At 38.1% G+C, this 22,088-nt stretch overlaps 1 protein-coding gene across 3 annotated transcripts in view; it reads right to left on the bottom strand.

Moving 5' to 3' along the window:
• BCAS3 (BCAS3 microtubule associated cell migration factor) overlaps positions 1-22,088 on the bottom strand; it is a 568,366-nt gene that overhangs the window by 284,315 nt on the left and 261,963 nt on the right. For all 3 annotated transcript variants that reach the window (XM_068530786.1, XM_068530787.1, XM_068530788.1), the window contains exons 20-21: positions 4,480-4,580; positions 1,539-1,735 (exon numbers count right to left, since the gene is read on the bottom strand). In XM_068530786.1, coding sequence (XP_068386887.1) covers positions 1,539-1,735; positions 4,480-4,580 — 298 coding nt within the window. The remainder of the gene's footprint in view (positions 1-1,538; positions 1,736-4,479; positions 4,581-22,088) is intronic.

Below are 22,088 nucleotides of genomic sequence, written 5' to 3' on the forward strand. Positions count from 1 at the left end.
GTTAGAGAGCTTTTAGATGAAGAACTGTATCCGAAGTAAGGGGTAACTAAGAAAGCTAGAGTAGGTCAAAAACAAAGGAACAGGGGACTTCCCTGGCGGTCCAGTGGTTAGGACTTCACCTTCCAGTGCAGGGGGTTGCGGGTTCGATTCCTGGTCGGGGAGCTAAGATCCCACATGCCTCGTGGCCAAAAAAACCAAAACATAAAACAGAAGCAATATTGTAATAAATTCAATAAAGACTTTAAAAATGGTCCACATCAAAAAAAAAAAAACTTTAAAAACAAACAAACAAACAAACAACCCAAAGGAACAGAGCTGTGTATACAGGAGCCGGGGATGTCCTCCAAAGAAAAGGGACAGGGTCTTATCAGAGTAGCGGGTGACAATCATCAGAAAGAAAAAAAGGTGGGGGGAGAATCTCGAGAATACTTTAGCAAAGAGAATAAACATAGTTTCATGGGCCTATTTTATTAACATTTAAGTAACAAAATAACCTATAAGAAATTTGAATACGCACTGAATCACTAAGCTGAGGACTGACTCGACTTTGTGAAACTGGATCATATTTTATAATTAGTACCTATGAAAAATGGTCTAGCACCCACTGTATTGTCACTATTGCCTCACATCTTAGGGAGAAGTGCCACTTCTAGAAAGCTGAAGAAAATATACTGAACCAAAAAAAGCAAAAATGTATGGAAGAAATAAAATACAAAGAAAACTAAAATAACAAACTAAAATACTTAGAAAGGTATTACAGGAGACATGTTTCATTATATGAGTTATTCTTAAAGAAGAAACATCTAGGCCTAATCCACCTCTGCAACAGCTTTTGCATTGTTATAAAGATCTGTTATTAATGTTGACAAAGAAGTAGAATAAAAACATATTTCCAACATAGGAATGGGACACATTTTTCCACAATTTTTAAAAAAGAGATGCAAGAAAAAGGTCAGAGGGCTATTTTAGATTCAAATAAAAATACACTGTAGAACTTTTTTTAAAAAGAACACAAGGAAAGGGAGATTATATTGCATTAGACTAAGCCCTTCACTGTCTGTTGTATCCTAATGTGTCAAGTCCTGGTGTAACAAATTAAACTGCTAAGCAAACAGAAGAGCACAAAAGTCAAAAAGTTCTCAATTACATTAAAAAAAAATGCTAATAATAAAAAGCATACTCTGTAAACTACTGTGATTCTTACAAGTGAGGATCGAGAATATATATGATGAAAATATAGCGAGACAGATAAAGAGATAGATATTAGAAATATGAGAGAGGCATCATAAAATAAGATGGCTTTAAAAAGTGCAATGAATATTAGACTTAGGGAAGTACCATCCAGAACACAAATATTTATTGGATGTGATGAGATCTCACATAAGATCCCCAGTGATAATAATGAACCACAAGTTACACTGTATGTATTCTGCAACGTTGATAAGCGTCAAAAGGGGAAATGCAAATATTATCTAAGATGTTAACTACAAATGAACATATTAATGTGTTCAAATCACTCTCTAGTTCTTATTTCTTACCTGAGACTGTTGAGATCAAGATCATCTGTATCAAAATCCGAAAGGGGCTGTGGAGTATCACTTGGACCATGAGACTGCAACACAGATGAACTGGATGATATGACTGTGGTTTGGCCTGAGGGATGGATGGTTTTGAACTGGAACTGTGGACCCATCCACAGACGTCTGTGGGGTCCGGTGTGCGTTACAATTTCTACCTGGAACAGATTAGGAATCATGATTGAAATGTATTAGGCTCTCCCTTTGAGAGCCTTTCATGATCCACCCCCCCACCCCAATCTCATCTCTGAACACTCACATTCTCCAAGAAGCCCATCTTAACCAAGTGGAAGAGGGACAGGGCATCTACAATCAAAAGGTGATGACAGAGACTTCCCTGGTGGTCCAGTGGTTAAGAATCCGTCTTGCAATACAGGGGACACTGGTTCAATCCCTGGTCGGAGAACTAAGATCCCACATGCCGCAGGGCAACTAAGCCCGCGTGCCACAACTGGAGAGCCTGTGTGCCGCAACTACAGAGCCCACGCGCTCTGGAGCCTGCACACTGTAACAAAAGATCCCATGTGCTGCAACTAAGACCAGGCGCAGCCAAAAAGTAATAATAAATAAATAAATTAAAAAAAAAAAAAAAAAGGTGATGACAATAGCAACCTATAGAGACATTCACTACATCCCTCTACGGGTTCTCACCAAAATATATCAATACCAGAAACTCATTTTGTGTATGTGTAAATATATGTGTGTATATGTAAACACAAATATACATACACACACACATGCACCCCACAAATATAACACAAAAATCACATGACAATAAAAGTATCAGTTGCCTGCCTCATATACTGAGCACTGGCTCCCTAGGGACTACGTTTTTCACTCATTCTAGACAGTACTTACCACTTTGTGGGCATGCAGTGAATACTACACCTATCAATCCACAGATTAAAAGTAATTCCTTCATTGAGGACCAAGCTCATGACAAATGTGAAGTTGTTCTTGAACTATCCAAGGAAAAGAAAAGGTCTGAAATAATTTAATACCCAAAGCCAGTTTCTTTCCACAATTAAACACTATAATATTTACTTTACTGCCCTCAAAATCCTCCAAAATTCACTTTTAATGGAAGAGAGGACTATATATTTTCCCTCAAACTAGATTTGTCTTCAAAATACCATTTCTTAATTAGATTGTTTTCTCAACTACCATGAACATTCACATAGGTATTTTAAATGCTGCAAAACAGTAATACCAAAATGCTTTATGAATTTCATGCTCTATGGAGGGGGTACTGAATGTTGCCAATATTAGACAATGCAGAGAGTAGGACACAGGGTAAAACCTAAAAATAAACATGTGATTTTACAAATGAGCAACTTGAATAAGAGATTAAATATGCAAACCTTTGGTAAAACACTATTTCTCAATGTCTTGTAATTGCTACATCCACGTCTGTATACATACTTTATGGAACTGACTAGCCATGTGCCTTAGTTTTGCCCTGAGTTCTTTTATATTTAATCACATTTCTCTGATTGCAGTGATTAATTCTTAACAAAATGTAACTGAAAAGGTTCACGGAGTGCAGCTCTGTGTTTATAAGTCCTAAAGGGCAAAAGCATCACGGTCTTGGAACAATATTCACATTCCCACTAATCACAGGGAGAAAACTACTCAGATTTAGGACAGTGATTTCTCATTCAAGGAGTTGTATTCAGCAATGTAAATGAGGCCACAGATAAAGCATTCTGTGTATTTTAAGCTCAAAACCATCAGTGTCACAGAGCCGAGAGGTAAACAGATGCCTGTGGAATTTCACTGAGGCAATGGCCAGATGTTCCTGCTCACTCTCCTGTTGTATGTGGTACAAACATATTGTAGATACTTTCACACCGACAGCACACATTACCCCTTTTTCTAACTGAAAAGTTGAAGTGAAGGACAGTGGTTTCTTTGCCAGCATTCTTTTTTTTTTTTTTTTTTTTTACTTTATCGTGGTATCCTCAAGAAAGGACGTATCTCCATATGCATCAAGCTCCTTCAAGGAGCTTCCTGGGAGTATTTTTGGTGTGATGAAATGTATGTCACCTAGAAACAATTTGATTCTCCAGTTCCCAGATTCCCTTTAGTTTTTCGGGCTCCCTTCCCTGAGAAAGCAATGAAACTGCACCCGGCCTCCACTGAGGCACCTGTCTGATGAAAAGCCGCTGGATTGGTAATCTGAGACCAGTCATTAACTTCACCAAATGATGTCAGACTTGAGACAGACATAACAGCATTTGTAATGAAGTCACTTGTAATCTCATCATTTTGAAATCTGCCTGAGCATCTTTTATTTCAAAGCCCTTGAGATGAAGACAGCTTCACCTAGCAGTGAGAGGAAGGGTCAGTCGAAGCTGTTACAGGACTGGTTTCGAGACCGCTAGAAGCGGCATTACAGGAGCTTAGGAAAGGAAAGCCAGGCAGGCACTTGTGTAGATTAGACTGCCTAACTTTCCTAATCAAAGTATGGGCCCAATCTTCAGAAACTGTTGCCTCCACAAAAGAAAAGCCCAAAGATTGCTGAATGGCTTCACTGTTTTAACAAGGCCAATTCTTATTTTAATCCAGACAGTCCATCTGAAATCCAAGGTCCTGGGGGATACGAATGGATTGTTTGAAAGATAGCATATTTTATGCTCTCTGTGTGAAAGCTAATGTACACACACACATATATATATGCATATGTGTGTGTATAAAATATATGTATATGTATCCCTGCAGCAGTATTTATGAGAAATTCTTAATACGGAAAGACAATTGATTAATTCTTGGGGATCCTTAAAAAATCCCAATTCTGCCCATTTTCCTCTTAGGAAAATAATTTTTTAAAATTCAAGAAAAAAAGAGCTAATGGATCTCTGCTTTCTGTCACTTTAATAGACCCGGTGTTTCAGAGTCTTACCTGAGACAGCCACTCTTCATCTTCCTGCCCACTATGGTCAGAAGCTAAACTGTCATAGGACCCATGCCGAGTAATGGGCCCAGGACTTCCAGGGGGAAGCACTGCAGGAGAAAGAAAACGTATTTAAACAACTTTCATCCATGCAGTGAAAAAAATGAATGTGGGCATAACCATCCTGAACACTGTGGTAATTTATCAGCTAAAATAAGACATTCAATGCACAATTCAAATAATTAACGAACAAGAAAGACTGAATTTCTGAGGAGTAAGAAAAATCTCCAAATAAGAGTACACTTTAAAAAACATCTGCAGGAATTTAGTCATTACGTATATCACTGTTAAAGAAATACACAACTAATTGCATCTTAACAGCACAAGTACATTAAGGGACAGTGACAACTCCATTGCCCACGCACCAATGTAACTCCTAGCCTTTAGGACACTTCAGTCCTCTCCATCTAACAATGAAATTAATTTAATGCAGTTCCTATAGTTCAGGAAGGGGTTTTTAAAACAAATCTCAAATAAGATTCTTTAAGAGTCTATTTAATAGTTCATATAAAGGGAAGGCATTAAAATATTTTTAATTTTAGAACACTTTTAGTTCCTAAAACATTTCATTTATCCAAAGAAATGTTTCATTTTTTCTGGATACTTCAGTAGTTTCTCTGATTCTTAGGTGGTAGGATATAGGCTTTAAAACACAAAGAGGCTGCTTTCTCATACAAAGAAGAACGTTTGCTTAGTCAAAGCAATAAAATGATTCGGCAAACATTTATTGAGTTCCTAATGAACCAAATACCATCCCAACAGAAACTTATTTAAAGTCCCATACTATTTTTTTTTTAATTTAACTTAATTTATTTATTTTTGGCTGCGTTGGGGTCTTTGTTGCTGACCGCGGGCTCTCTCTAGCTGTGGCGTTCAGGGACCACTCCTCGCCACGGTGTGCGGGCTTCTCATTGCGGTGGCCTCTCTTGTTGCAGAGCATGGGCTCTAGGGCACGCAGGCTTCAGTAGCTGCGGCGCTAGGGCTCAGTAGTTGTGGCTCATGGGCTCCAGAGCGCAGGCTCAGTACCTGTGGCACACTGGCCCAGCAGCTCCGCGGCATGTGGGATCTTCCCAGACCGGGGCTCGAACCCACGTCCCCTGCACTGGCAGGCGGACTCCCAACCACTGTGCCACCCAGGAAAGTCCCTAAAGTCCCATACTATTTATTTGCTTATTTTTATTATAAAATAGACTTCATTTTTAAGAACAATTTTAGGTTCAAAACAAAATGGATGAGAAGATAGAGATTTCCCATATATTCTCTCCCTCTGTATACATTTTAATACTAAGTAAAGCAATAAAGTACCGAGGGGAAATAGAGAAAAGAAAAGGAAGAGAACAGAAGAGGACGGAAAGTTGGTGAGTATTAAAGAAACCTAGAAGAAACAGAAAAGAATGAGAAAAAGAAAATAATCTCATTATTTCTACCACCCAGAGATAGGTATATACACTTCAGTATGTGCATCTGCCTTAGGCTACATTCCTAAAAATGAAATCAAAGGATATGAACATGTCTAAATTTCTTAATGCATATTCCCAGAAAGAGTTACACTTCCATGAGCAGTGACTGAGAATGCTAATCTCACAGCACTCTTGCCAGAACAAGGTATTTTGAAGAACTAAATCTCAGTGAAACAGATGTTAGTGAAGTAGACAGAGCAGAACATAGGACAAGATTTTAAAGAAGACGTACTCACAAAAACCTTATCTTAACTATCTGGGAGAGGAGAAATGATACCAGTCAATTACTCATCAGAGGGAGATAAATAGTATTAAAATACAAGATTTGCAGTGGTTAAAACTATTAGCTATTGGTTCTTCAGATTCATAGTTCTACAGCTGAGAGGCATGCTGGCATCTGGCACAAAACACAAGTGATCACCAAAGCATAACACCTAATTTCTTAGGATTTTGAATATCATGAAGAAAAGAATACCATAATAATCAACTAATATTTAAGCATCCTTTTAAATAATTTTGGTGTATATTGCAAAGATGATAAGTAAATTTATGTTTGCAAAGGCTGAGTTGTTCCCCAAACATTTGTATTCTTTTTAATAAATAAATTTGATATTAAATTCTTAATACACAACAGAGCAAGAGTATGCCTCAAAACCCCACTCCCTAAATACCAGTCAAGAAGGCAACTACGGACAAATATCTAGAGGTCAGGATACACTTTGGAACGCAGTTGAGGTGAGAGAAGATTTTAAAGAGGTGAGGGAATAGGCCATGCAGATATCTGAGGGGAAAGTGTTACAGAGAGACTATCAATTACAAACATTTTGAAGTGGGAACATGAAGGAAATGTTTCAGTAATGTCAGGAGGCCAGTGTGTCTGCGTGTGATGAGGCAAGTTGGGAGTGTTAGATGAGTCAGGAAGGCAAAGCGGGCAGGGATCACCAGATGGTTTAGGGCTTTTTTTTTTTCTTTTTTCTTTTTTTAAAAAATAAAGCTAGGGTAGACAGAAAGATATTGGAAAAACTTAAGAAGAAGTGAGAAATTATACCCTTGTGTTACTAACTAGTACCTAATGTGAATTTTTTCCAAGAGTTTATAAGGTACTCTACATATGCTGAGCCTAGGCTACTACCTGTTGCAGAATAAGCATTCCGTAAGTGTTAGGTGAATAAATGGAGTTTTGCATTCTGGAATAAGTAATGATACCAGAATGGTAGGACACTTATTCATCCATCATCAAAATGGGGAAAACTTGGGAATTCCCTGGCGGTCCAGTGGTTAGGACTCCACGCTTTCACTGCCGAGGGCCTGGGTTCAATCCCTGGTGGGGCAGCTAAGACCCTGCAAGCTGCAAGGCACAGCCAAAAAAAAGAAAAAGGCAAGGGGTGGGGTGGGAGGGGGGATAAACTTAAGAATAATCCAATGGGGCTTCCCTGGTGGCACAGTGGTTAAGAATCTGCCTGCCAATGCAGGGGACAAGGGTTCAAGCCCTGGTCCAGGAAGATCTCACATGCCGCGGAGCAACTAAGCCCGTGCGCCACAACTACTGAGCCTGCTCTCTAGAGCCTGTGAGCCACAACTACTGAAGCCTGTGCGCCTAGAGCCCGTGCTCCGCAACAAGAGAAGCCACCGCAATGAGAAGGCAGTGCACTGCAATGAAGAGTAGCCCCTGCTCGCCACAACTAGAGAAAGCCTGCGTGCAGCAACGAAGACCCAGCACAGCCAAAAATAAATAAATAAATTAAGAAATTTTAAAAAAATCCAATGGCAGAGAATGGTGAGGAGTAGGATTATAGGTGAAAAAAGGTTAGTTATGAGTTGATTATTGTTGAAGGTGAAGGACAAGTACATGGAGAGTCATTATACTATTGTTTTTTTTTTTTTTTTTTTTTTTTTTTTTTTTAATTAATTAATTAATTAATTTATTTATTTATGGCTGTGTTGGGTCTCCGTTTCTGTGCGAGGGCCCTCCCCAGTTGCGGCAAGCTGGGGCCACTCTTCATCGCGGTGCGCGGGCCTCTCACTATGGCAGCCTCTCTTGTTGCGGAGCACAGGCTCCAGACGCGCAGGCTCAGTAATTGTGGCTCACGGGCCCAGTCGCTCCGCGGCACGCGGGATCCTCCCAGACCAGGGCCCGAACCCGTGTCCCCTGCATTGGCAGGCAGACTCTCAACCACTGTGCCACCAGGGAAGCCCTATACTATTGTTTTTTGATTGTGTGTATGTTTCAAATTTCCCACAGTGAAAAGTTTCTTAAGAAAAAAAGAAGAAATCTCTTCCTCCTCCTCCTCTTCTTCCCAGCCATTCTCTGTTTCCCAAAGGAAGTGGTAAAAATACCAAATGTATATCTATGAAAAATTAAGTCTGAATCCTGAATTTCTAAATTGAGATTGTAAGAAGAGTTTCCATACCTTATGTTCACTAAAAAACAGTATTCTAATTAAGAATGCTTTGAAGCATTCAGAAGATTCACAATATAAAAATACAAGTGTGGTGGAATAATATTTTTCAACATAAAATAAATGTCCTTCCCTCTCTCTCATATTTCTTTACATTTAAAAAATTTCTCCAATCCAGGTAGGAAGAACATTCCATGTTTACTGTCTCAGGGAAGCAATGATATACCTGGTCACAGAGAAAAAAAGAATTCAAAAACTTGACCCTGGGATAAGAAAAAGAGATTGAAAGAATGATAGTTAAGAGCAAAGTTTCCATGCTCTCCAAGCAGCTAATTATTAGGAAAGATATTTTGAGATTGGAGTGAGAGTACCATAAGCAGAAAGGGGGAAAAAGAGGGTTCCCAAGGAAGGGTATGAAATGACAGAATTCAGAAGGGGTTTTTGGGATGAACAGCTGTGAAAAATCCTATTTTCATTCTAGGGTAGAGTTCAAGGAAGTAGCAGGAGATTCCACACGTGCAACAGTAAAGAAGCTGTGCACATAGTGGGTCTGCACAGCTGAGCCTGTGACAACCTCTCTAAGTCCCCTCTGGATGGGATGATGACTATTTACTATGTGTCCAAGAGCAATATGGACAAGGTCCAGGGAACTGGCAGACTTTGAAAAGCCTTTGAAACAAGGATGGATGTTGCAGAGATCTACATGAACCGATAGCCCATGATCCGGCAGGGAACTGGGACATCTCAGTGGTGAAAATAAAGATAAAATGATCCCTGGTCAGGGAACTAAGATCCCACATTTCATGTGGCCAAATAAATAAATAAATACCAGCTATTGTTTAAAAAAAGGTTATAGTTGATGAGATTAATTTTTCTGTACTTGTTAGGATGGAGGCACAAAAGAGGACTTAAGAGAGTTTATTTATAAAAAAAATAAGTTACATATATTGCAAGTCTGAGTTTAATGGACCAATATACCTACCTTCTAGCTAAAGAAACAGGGTTAGTATCTTTTACTTTTACCAACTGTTCTTAGATAGTTAATAATCTTGGGTTAGGAAAAGGATATGGAATTTTGAAATAAAAATCTCTGCCATGTTCTATCCCTACCTCTAGTACAGTAATTTAGAACAAGCCTATCCATCTAACTAAAAAGGATACACTGTCAATTTTCTTTAGAGAATACAACTTCAAAAGTACTGCCTGTACACACAGGCATTTGATTAAGTATAGATCAACAACCAAGGGCAGGATGAGCAGATCGTTATGAGGTAACTGTGAGCTAGACTTTGTTTATATCGTGTTCTCAGGAAAGCAGATCATGCTTCTAGTGAGTAAATAAAAGCTAAAAAAAAATCACTAAGTGTATTTTGCTGTCTTACAGTGATATATGACTGTGTGTGTATGTATGTGTGTATTCCTATGAATATATTTATATATTTTATAGGTGTTTATGTGCAAAGCAAACAAAAACAAATCTGCTTCAGCACTGACCTTTGCAAATTAGTCCTGTTAATCAAAACTCCCAAAAAACTTCCAAGTCAGTAGAACAACCTAAGTAAAATTATGAACAGAAAGATTAAATGGTCCTCTGATAATACCCCTACGTCTGAATCCCATGGAACAAAATTCTCAATTTGAAAATGGAAAATGTCAATTCATAATATAACATCTCAAATCCCTAAGTAGTCAGGAAGAGGATCAATGAGTATAGAATTTTTACAAATTACCCACATAAAATATAGTAATTAAATAGAGTTATAAACATTGTACTAACAGATATCTAAAGTGACATGCTGAAATCTCCTTTTTAACACTAGTTAATGGAATATTTGAAGGTTAGGATATGTAGGTTTGAATCAAGGTTCCAAGAATGAGTTATTACTAGTCCTGGAGAAATGTAAAACTCTTGACATTTCAGGGTGTTTTACCCGAAGTAATAACAGTGTACCCTCAATTCCAAGGAATCAAATTCTTTCGAAAATCCCCAAAAAGTAACAGCTAGATCTCAATAGCCTGAGTTCATCCACAACAAATCTAGTATTCCAGTTGAAAGACAGAGATACATTTTTACCATTAATATATTGAATACACTTTATATTAGAGCAGGTAATTACTTTTCTCAGTGTATTGGGCATGGTTTAGATACTCCAGAAAAAATCACATCTCCTAACTACAGAGTTTATAACAGGGCACACAGGATCTAGATATTCCATTAAGATGAAAGAATAAAAGGAATAATTATTTGCTCCCAGCACCATTTGTCCTTAAAACAATGAAAGAAAAAAGAGTTGACAAATGCATATGAAAGTTAAAAGACTAACCACATACACGTTATAAGCATCCTTTTTATATAAACTGACAACAAAGCATAATGCTGAACAATGAGCAGTGCTTATTTATGAACCCAATGAAGGGAAAATCTATTTGATTCTGTTATGTTCTTGTTCTAGTCTTCCCTGCATCTCCTGAACTCCCAGTAATAAATTCTCTTAGCTTCAGAGGACACAGCTGCTAATCAAGCACAGGCTCTCCTGGAGCGAACTCCATGCTCCCAACTTCAGGACATGCTAAAAAGCTGCTCTACTCCCTGAAATGAATCTTGGTAGTACTGGAATCAGGGAAATCTACTTCTCAAATAAGGGGGGAAATGTTGATCCAAATGGTATCTCATTTTTTATGTGAGATGTAGCTCTCTGCTTCAGCTTCTACTGCAAAGCCTAAAATATGTTCATATGCTGAATAAACAGCTCTAGAAAGAAACTTAGAGAGTCTTTTAATATGAAGAAACAAAAATGGATCCAAAGGTTTTTATTTGGAGAAGTGAGTGAGAGCTGGGTCATACTGACAGCAGAGTGGGCGGTAGAATAAAATATTCTTCAGATTCAGGACCAGACACAGCTTTTGTTTTCCCCTACTCCATACCATATCCCCACCAATCCTCTGTGAACAATAAAACCCTTACCATGCTGAAGTCTTTAGTGGAGACCTGAGAGGTGAATAATGTTGTGCCAGCATTATTCAGTCCTTTAGGTTATTTAGGGGAACAACATTCCTTTTTCTAGCAACAGAGAAATTTGTGAGTTAAATGACATCATGCTGCCTTGAATGAAACAGCTCAGGCTCAAAGTTCACCCAAAGGCCAACAGTGATAAACTCTCATCCAAGGACAAACTTCAATATATTTTTGGTACTTATTAAAAACAGCATTTATATAGCAGCCATACAGTAAGAGAGGGTTCTTTACCAAACTCTGTTTCTGATCAGAAATCACTCAGGATCTTAGGAAGAAATTCTGCTTGGGAATGTGGTTCTTAGTATAGAAAATAAAATTTGCCTTTTAAGAAGAAAGGCTCAAAAAGAAATAATCCGAAAGCAAAATAGTCTAAGGCATTTCCTAATGAACAAGCAATTCACAAAAGAGGAAATACAACGGCCAACAAACACACATAAATAGTAGTAATCAGAGATTTGCAAAATTTAAGAAGTTATGCTTTCATACTATCAAACTGACAAAAATTAAACCCTGGTCTTTTTAAAAATAATTTTTTAAAAAGGGAGAAGGCTCTCAGGTCAAAAATACCACACCTAACTACCTTAAGATAAAGGTACCTACTTATTCTTATTGAGGGAGTGACTCTTAACCTCTACTGAAGTCTGTAAGTTTTCCCTGTAATTTATAAATGTTTCCATTTAAATATAAAGGAATTCATTGAATTTCACACACAGAGTAATCAAGCAATAGCACGATATATTACTGGCTATTCTGTTTATTAGGAGCCATCTCCTGTATCAGTGCAACAACAACTGAAGTGTTACAATACATAAAAGGGAACAGGCTTTACCTACGTTATATATTAAACGGATCAATGATCTTCCTTGCACCCTGACCCTGCGGTACCATAGATGTTCTCTAATTAATTATTAAAGTTTTCTAACAGTCAGTCATTGTACATCTCTGGTTTCACTTTCCTTTTATTCCACATTCCCAGAAGAACAGTCACAGGCAATATATAATTAGAAAAATGACATACCCTCATTGTTTATGAGATAATAGATTTCACTGGATAACTGACAACCCTAGGTGCATCTCCTCCCCACCGTGCTCTGTCTCCCTTGCCCTACCTCCAAAGCATCATATAATATTCCCACAGAAGACATAAACTAAGGAGCTTTCATTTGTTATTCTTGCTACCATAACCGTCATTTGCCATTTCGCATCTGGACAAGTTGTACCTGGGGATAGACTGGAAGGGTTCACAATTTAGTTTTGCTCCTCAGTGTAACTCTAAATATCATAAAATGAACAGAAAGAATAAAACACAATGGCTTCAGGCTGTCAGCAAGATCAGCTACTCCCCTGAAACTTTCGAACTGTCCCAACTTAATAGGCTGCGACAATTCCTTCAAAACATTTGCAATTAAGGTCACCTGGAAAGATGTACACAATTTAATGTGGATTATGGCAACTCAATTCACAGTACAACTATATTATATATACATTAAACCAGTAGCAGGATAACTAGAAAAGTGAATCCACCCTGACTATTTTAAAGGATCATACAATGTCTGTATAATACCTTGCTTGCAGCTTAGAGATAACAACTTTGTCTTACCAAGGGTTAGATAATCTGTCCAGAAAAATAAGTCTAAATAACAACAAAACCATTCTTATCAAAGCTCACCTTTACATAACTGTTACCTCACGGGAGGAAATGAGCATGGCTGGGGACAGGGGTGGCTCATTTTCCACTAAATATTTCTTGGTACCTTTTAAATTGTGTATACCATGTACCTATTTAAAAATTTATAATTATAAAGTTGTGGAATAAGCACACTACAGTTAATATGGTTAGAGAAGTCAATCCAAGAAGTTAAGAAAGGAAAACAAAGAAATAAAATGTGTATCAATAAATGATGGAAACCAGTGCATGAAACGAAAGTTGAGCTTATAGCATATCGAGTCATACATTTCCCCCGTTTTCTTAGGTTTTGTGGCGTTTTCTCTAAAAAGGGAAATAGAAGTGCTTATATACACTCTTTCTCACACTCACTCTACATGTATCTGTTTATCATTATCTCTGTATTTACACACACATATCAAATATAGGACCAGCTTTTAGCAACTGCTCAAGTACACATGGTAGTGTATGTTTCTGTTGAGGGAAATGACTATTTGCTGGAAGCTAGAAGCTCTTTGGTGCTAATTCTCTGTAGAATTATGAGCTGTAATCTTTCGACAGTGGCAACTGTATTCTCACAGCTAACCCTGTATGTTAGAGGCAGTTCTTTCAGGAATAATCAATTCTCTAAATTCAAGGAACACTCTAAAATATAATATCCTCTATGAGATTGAGATGAGTAGAGGTTAGGCAGAAAGTATTGCAAATTGATGTCTTGAAGGTAAAAAATCACTGTTTTGGATCATTAAACCACATTCAGTCATCAATGTACCAATCTGTGCAAGTAGGCAATAGGCCAGTTATTGGAAACGTATTGTTCCCGATCTAACCTACAATGGCACAGTTGAAGAGCAACGAGTCTAATGTACTCAGTCCAGCCTCCGCAACAAGGTCTTACAAAACGAATATAAAGGGGAGGGAGTCGTTTGGAAATGTAAAAACGGCAAAGATCATTTCTTGCAAAGAATTAATGCAGCTTCTTCCACGCTTCCCTTATTTATTATCTAGTTACATACCAGATAAGGCCAGATCATTATACAGCAGGAAGAATCAAGTACAGATTTTCACTTGCCTAAGCAAAAGAGGCAAAGTTCTCTTGGCATGGAGAGTTAAAAGCTTTTAGTTGTGGAAGACATCAACATTTTCAACCTATACTTAAGAACATAATTTAAAATCTTTCTGAACAATCATTAAGGATCCTTGATATGTTCCATAAAATAGAGAAATAAAGTGTTTAAGATTTTTACCTCTAAATAAATCAGAAACATCATAGAGCCAAGAGGACTGGGGAAAGAATGAGATGGAGAATACTGCCTTACAACCACCGTATACTTTTCTCTCTTTCTAAATGCAGGAGAACATTTTCCAAGGCTTGCTCTTCCCTCTACCACTGCACAACGTACAACTACTAGAAAGACCTATCTCCTTATTATTAACTCCTTGTCATTAGATACATACTAAAGTATTCATAGGTAAAAAGATACAAGAGTGGGTGGCTTTCTCAAAATACTTTTATCCACCATACATTAAAAAAAAAAAAAAAGATTTTAAGAGAACATAAGAAACAAGAGTGGCAGAATGTTGTTAATTCTTCAAGCTGAGTAACAGACAGACTCATTATACTATTCACTATACTTCTGTGAATGTTTGAACATTTCCATAATAAAGAAAAATTTTTTAAGTCTGTTGCATGAATGAAAAAAACAGCAAACATTTCTTGACCCGCAGTTGGACACAGAGCCATCTTGATTCTTTTCTTGGCGAGACTAGGAGATCTATGATGTATTCAGGACTATGTTGTTTTCCCACAGCACCATACGTGTGAGAATCATCCATATTAATACCTTTAGCCTTAGTATAATATAACATTTAATTTCTATGCTCTATAACAAATTGCCATAGTCCGTCCTTCCGCCTCCCCTTCTTTCCCTCTTTCTTTTTTTTTAAAGATTTTTTTTTTTTTGGTTCCGTTGGGTCTTCGTTGCTGTGCGCGGGCTTTCCCTAGTTGCGGTGAGCGGGAGCTACTCTTTGTTGCGGTGCACGGGCTTCTCATTGCAGTGGCTTCTCTTGTTGTGGAGCACGGGTTCTAGGCATGCAGGGTTCAGTAGTTGTGGCATGTGGGCTCAGTAGCTGTGGCTCGCAGGCTCAGTAGTTGTGGCTCGCAGGCTCTAGAGTGCAGGCTTAGTAGTTGTGGCGCACGGGCTTATTTGCTCCACTGCATGTGGGGTCTTCCTGGACCAGGGCTTGAACCCGTGTCCCCTGCATTGGCAAGCAGATTCTTAACCACTGCACCACCAGGGAAGTCCCCTCTTCTTTCATTCTTTTCCTTTCTTCCTTTTCCCCTCCCTCCCTCTCTTTCTTCCTCATTGCCTTTTTTTAAAAAAAAAATCACCTAAATAATATTATATGAACACATGTTCACTATAAACTTCAAAAAATATGGAGTAAAAAACAAAAGGCTCACTGGAATAGTGAACAATGATTCCAATGATAAACTCAGAAAATCAAATGCCCTTCTGGCATTTCAGAAGTCTGGGGGTTGAGAATCTTACCTTTTATGTAAGAGTTTCAGAGTTTTAAGGCAATTATCCAGAGTAAAGCCTTTCAGAATGCAGTGGACACCAAGAAAAATCCCAATTCCTATAAATTACTAAGGTATTGAAGATGCTCAAAACAAATAGGTCTAAGAGAAATTTTCGTTTGCATCAATAAATTAGAATTGCTAAGAAAAATTTCTTTCTATAGGTTTGAAAATGCTCATGTTAGAGCCATACTTGCCCAGATGACCACTTAAAAACAGAAGAGATAGGATTTACCACAAATGTTTTCTCTTCACTCTTGTTTGTTAACAACAAAGCTGTGCTGACTAATAGTATCTCAGTCATAAAGCTCTTGGAATGGATAGAGGCAAGAAGGACCTCAAAGGAGAACAAGAATACTATTTCTGTTAACACCACCTACAAACCAAAGCTAATCTTTGGTAAGTTTTTATTCTATTCAAGATAATGTGTAAAGCTTTTTGGATGAATTACCTCATTTAATCTAACACAATCTTGTAAGGTAGGTATTATTCCCATTTGAATGGCAGGTAAACTAAAGCCCAGAGAGGTTAAGTTATCTGCCCAATGTCACCCAGCCAGCAAACAGCAGAAATGGAATTTAGAACTGCAAACTCCGAAGACCATGTTCTTAACCTGAAGTATAAACTGTTTCAATTCATGATGTCTTTACATGGTAAGTTCATTATTTTAAATTAAAATTTTCATGTGAAACATCTGAGAGTTGTTTATCCCCAAATATGAACTATATCACCGATTTAGTCTCCATGATTCCTTTATTTCATGTCTTAATATAATCATTTTTCTCATCTTAATAAACAGCTATGTATACTGATCAGAGATACCATATAAAGCTATCAAATAATGGGAAAAAATGACTTTGAACAGAAGTCCCAACACAAGGAAGTTACAGATATTCAAGGAAGCCTTACATGTAGTAACAGAAAAGAAAGTACTTTGGACCACACCTTACATTCTCTATAATACCCCTGAGGAATCAGAAGATTTCATTTTAGAAAATATTGGTTTGGTTTTATACTTAAAGTATAAGTGACATAACCATGGGAGGACCACTGGTACCTAGGAAACAGCCTTGGAAGGCAGCAGAGTGCCCAAGGGAAGAAAAAAACAGTAAACCCAAAATATTCTTATAAATCTCAGCTCTGACCCAGACTTGACATCATGTAAGGGAGGTTCTGATGCTGTTCACGTGGTCATAAAATACAAAGAAAGCATAGTAGAAAAGGAAAGAAACTAATGGTATAAAGGCACTCCAGTGTTTCTCATCTCTCCACCAACTTCCACAGAATCACATGGCAGAAAGCCTCCTGTCATATGACAACAATAAGGAAAACAGATTCAAACTGGAGAGAGACAATCCACGGCATTCACCCACCTCCCTTATGCCTTGGTCATTCGGTTGGTTACCTTCAGAAAGAAAGACCATGAGAAAAAGAAGAAATTGAGTGATGATAAAAGCTTATACACCATCAAAGCAAAAAGTAAAGCTTCTGACTTAAGTAAGATGAGACTCCAAGGGCAAGATGGACAGACAGGGGTGCAGCTGAGAACTGAGCAGAAAGGCTGAGTTTCCCTGGTATTTTCTACTTTTCTGGAATAAGAACTAAAAACTATTATGCAGTCAGGAGGGCCTGAAACATACAACAGAGCAGAAATTATTATTTTTTTATGATTATGTAAAGGGCAGTGGCCAAGAGCAGCCCTTCTGTTAACAACAAAGAGGTGTAGGTAAACACATAAGCAATGCTACCATAAAGTGGAGATTTTTGTTTTAACAAAATCTATATTTATATGATTATATTTCCCATGGTTGAGAGTGGCTATAATTAATGGATTTCCCTCGTTCTCCTAATGCAGCCATTTGTCAATTCAAATACAGAATGTCCAATCAATTTTGATGTATTTAGTAAGCAATTTGTCAAATGGTGCTATAATCCAGTTAATATATTAATTCTTGTCATGGAGAGAGTTCTGACAACTACATGGTTTTCCATAACTGGTTTGGAGAGAAAAATCTACGCTGGAACTCAACGGTCATTCTTTGGAGGTGACACTTCTGTGTCCCGGGATCTGAGAGCATGCCACCGTACATCACTTAATAGGAAAACTGCTTTGCTGAACTAGACACCTGGGGTCTACTGGACGGTGTGGCTGCTAGTTCATTGTAATACTGGTTTTCTTTGAATGTGTGTTTCATATATTTTTAATAAATTGATCAAGCCAATATATGTGACACTAAAAATGCCAAGTATGTAAGCTTCCGAGAGAGGAACAAGGCTTTACCAATGAAATGTATGCATCTTAAACTTAAAAAGTACTTTTATAAACACTTTCCCCTATTCTTAATGTTGCTTCATATGAACTGCTAAAGAAGTGGCTCTCAATCTTTTATTTTCCTATCCCAACATCCTTCAGGTAAATGACTGACTCCTATCAGTACTTAACAGGGCACTGTACTGTTAAGGTCACATAGTAACCATTAGTCAAGACTCTTAGAAGGCCACCTTCAGCTTACACAGCGTGAAGCTCTGGACATGACAGTTTTCTTACTTTATATTTCATCCAATAATCACTATGTTATCTCCATCTTTTCCCCAAGTCTATCTATGCACTGGGGGCTGGAGAAAGAACCACGGAGGTTTCAAGTAGGTGGCCCAAATTTATATCACAGAAGAAATCTGGACTATAGTGATCAAGGAAGTATCAAGTTCTTTCTCAAACTTTTCAGTGGGATATTTAATCACTACCAGTTTGGGCATGGCAGGAGATAGAAGATAGGTTTTTAATGTACCACAGATAACCTCCATGGGAGTATTTCGCAAATACTTTCCAAAGATGATGGCTCTATCCATTCACTATGTCCAAACCTTTCCATATTTCTCTATCAGGAAATGCAAAAGCAGACATGAAGGCAAATCCTTTCTAGAAAACAATACTGAAAAACATGGCAAAAAAAATTTGTTTTAAACAGAAGAAAAAGAAAGAAAGATAAGAGGAAAGGAACATTACATTCATCTTCCAGATGCTAGGCTCCCCTTAGCACATTTATGAACCATGCGAGAGCAAATTGTCAGAGTGATTTGGCACAAGCCTGTGTATTTAAAAACCTGCCATGTGCACTAGTCCTCCAGACTACCAGACGTCCCATTGTTTGATGTGTCTGCTGAGAAAGGTGCCCTATGTGTCAGAAAAGCACACTGAATATTTTTCAATGACCCAGGGGGCAGAGGTCGCTTATTATAAATGGATAATGAGACCTAATGCAGTGCTCTGAGTATGGACAATGAAAGGGTCTATCCATAGCCCCTGGTGGATTGGTCATTCAGGCTTTTATTTCCTCTGCACACTTAATGGAGTCAAACAATTGACAGAAATTCTATAGAGAAGGCTGAAACTGAGAGAAACAACTGTATTCTAACTCTGATAGACAGATACAAATAGTGACCCTGAAATGGCGCCAGAACTCCCGTCACCACTAACGTAGCAGACAGCTGTAGCATTAGCCCTAGATTCCCATTTAGTCATTTGTTAGCAATTAACCTTACTGATGGAAGTGATGGCACATCAAACCACAAGCTCCTGCCAATATCAACCCATTACATTACTGCAGGTAAGCAGACACAGACCATTCTCTTTAGTTCCTTATTTTTGGAGAAAAAGGCAAACAGATATCCCTGTACCCTCCAACCTATATCCCCACTACCCAACTAACAAAATGCATATTCAGGGGTATCCGTATCTGAATATAAGAACCTTAAACTCTGGTGGGATAGAGTAAATGACAGCAGAAGCAGAGGTACTCATGGACTAGAGGCTTTATGACCAATAGATTATTTTTCTTTAATCTATCAGAATCAATGTTCTATCCCAGCCAAATCTGCCAATCCAATGGCAATGAATATTAATAGCATAAATGGAAAAGAATATACTGTCAACTGTACCTGAAAAAAAAGCAGGTCATAACGCAACCTACAGGGCTTCCCTGGTGGCACAATGGTTAAGAATCCGCCTGCCAATGCAGGGGACGTGGGTTTGAGCCCTGGTCCTGGAAGATCCCACATGCTGCAGAGCAACTAAGCCCGTGCGCCACAACTACTGAGCCTGCGCTCTAGAGCCCACGAGTCACAACTACTGAAGCTCACATGCCTAGAGCCCGTGCTCCGCAACAAGAGAAGCCACTGCAATGGGAAGCCCGCTCACCGCAATGAAGAGTAGCCCCCGCTCACCACAACTAGAGAAAGCCCACGCGCAGCAGCGGAGACCCAACGCAGCCAAAAGTAAATAAATAAAATAAATAAATTTATTAAAAATAAAAATAAAGCAACCTACAGGGACAGTAAGTTGTGATGTCACACAGTTGTGTAAAATAAAGTAAGCAAGATATTTAAAAGTACCAAAAAACCCTCTACAAGAACTTTTTTGTTTCATTTCAATTTTAAGAACAATTATGACAGGAAGGTGGTTTGACATGTAATTATGATAGGAAGGTGCTTTGACATCATTTCTCCAAATGATAAATACTAAAGCAAATGACAGAAATGCCAAGACTTACTTCAGAATGGAGTATAGGTCATTATGTTGTAAAAGAGAGGACTTTTTTTTTAAAATTTAATTTAATTAAATTAATTAATTTATGTATTTTTGGCTTTGTTGGGTCTTCGTTTCTGTGCGAGGGCTTTCTCTAGTTGTGGCAAGCGGGGGCCACTCTTCATCGCGGTGCGCGGGCCTCTCACTATCGCGGCCTCTCTTGTTGCAGAGCACAGGCTCCAGACGCGCAGGCTCAGTAGGTGTGGCTCACGGGCCTAGTTGCTCCGCGTCATGTGGGATCTTCCCAGACCAGGGCTCGAACCCGTGTCCCCTGCATTGGCAGGCAGACTCTCAACCACTGCGCCACCAGGGAAGCCCAAGAGAGGACTTTTGATGGTGAAACATCTCAACAATAAATCAACGATGACAGAGAAACCCAATGAACTATTCCATAGGTGTGAAGATCTATGTAAAGATATGGGTATCAATAAAAAGCATGTATCCCATAAACACAAAGGGAAAGAAGAAGGAAAAGAGGGTACTCTAATCTAAACTTTTTGATTAACTATATGATATTTTTTCATTGAGGAAGAAAATGTATTCAATTTCATAATGTTCCCCAAATTATACAACATATATATGGCTGAATTCAGGGTCAGTATGTCTCAAACTTCTAGTCTCCTGAAGAAAAACACCATTCATTTTACTAAAATCATTTCTCTATGGAAGGACATGTCAGTGGATAAAATTAGCTATAAATAAGAGAACCCATCAAATACAACTCAATATGAAGTGGTTTCTTAAGTACCTCAGATATTCAGACCTAGATAGAGCAGTATGACACACCCAATGACCAACAATGGGCTATAAATACTCTATAAATAAGTCCTACATTACAAGTTTCCTCTACAGGAGAAAAACATTTCTTTCTTTCCCCTTCCACCCTACCCAATCTTGGGCAAATATTTATTATGGACAATGCAAGGAAATAGTGTTGAGTACCTCCACCATACTTGGTACATACCACAACAACGATGCAATCCAGGATGTTAGGTTAAATCTAATGTGACACTCCAAAGAGAGCAGCTCAGAAAACTGCTGCACATTTAACTGCTTTGCCAGGGCACTGATAATGACCATGGTAGAGGAGAGCAATACTTTTTTCTTCCTTTTTGTATCAGTATGTTCAAAATAGATCACCACTGTACTGTAAAACCAATGAAACAAGACAGTAAAATAGGCTAAAAATGTCTTCAACTCTAAACCCAAAAGTGTGACTTTATATTACAAGGAAAAATATTTCCTACTTTTACTCTCACAGTTGTAGCCGGTAGGCCAGCAGCACAAAATGTAGTTGGGAATTAAGATCTCTAGAATCTAACCTTAAATATGCTGCCTACTTGTGTTTTTCATACTTCTATGGGTAAGACAAATTTCAATACTAGCTTTAGGTATTATCTACTTCATTATATATACCAATTTAAATAAAAGTGCTAGTAAAGTCCAAGTGATCAGTAAAGCAAAAACATTTTTAAAAAGCCGATATATCAATAGATAGCCCAGCTACTGAAAAATAAGGTTTCAGGTGGAGCTTTTAGAATGATTAACACTGCCTTCTTACATGTTATGCTGTCTGCACCATAATGGAACCTCATCTCTTCTCTCTAAATTCTCTCTAGGATAAAATTATTTCAGAGAAAGCTTACATCAATTACTAATTATATATCCAAACAATCTCAGAAAGGAGCTCAAATCTATAAATACACACATGGAAGGTTCTGAGTTATTTCCAAGAACCTACTGAATATTACCACTAGGATACATACTGCATGCACCAAAACAGATGCAACACTGCAATCAGCAATTCTCTCTCCTACTCTAGGCAACATATTTCTCTTTAATATTTCAATG

Source organism: Eschrichtius robustus, chromosome 20 (genome assembly GCF_028021215.1).
Source record: "Eschrichtius robustus isolate mEscRob2 chromosome 20, mEscRob2.pri, whole genome shotgun sequence".
NCBI lineage: Eukaryota > Metazoa > Chordata > Mammalia > Artiodactyla > Eschrichtiidae > Eschrichtius > Eschrichtius robustus.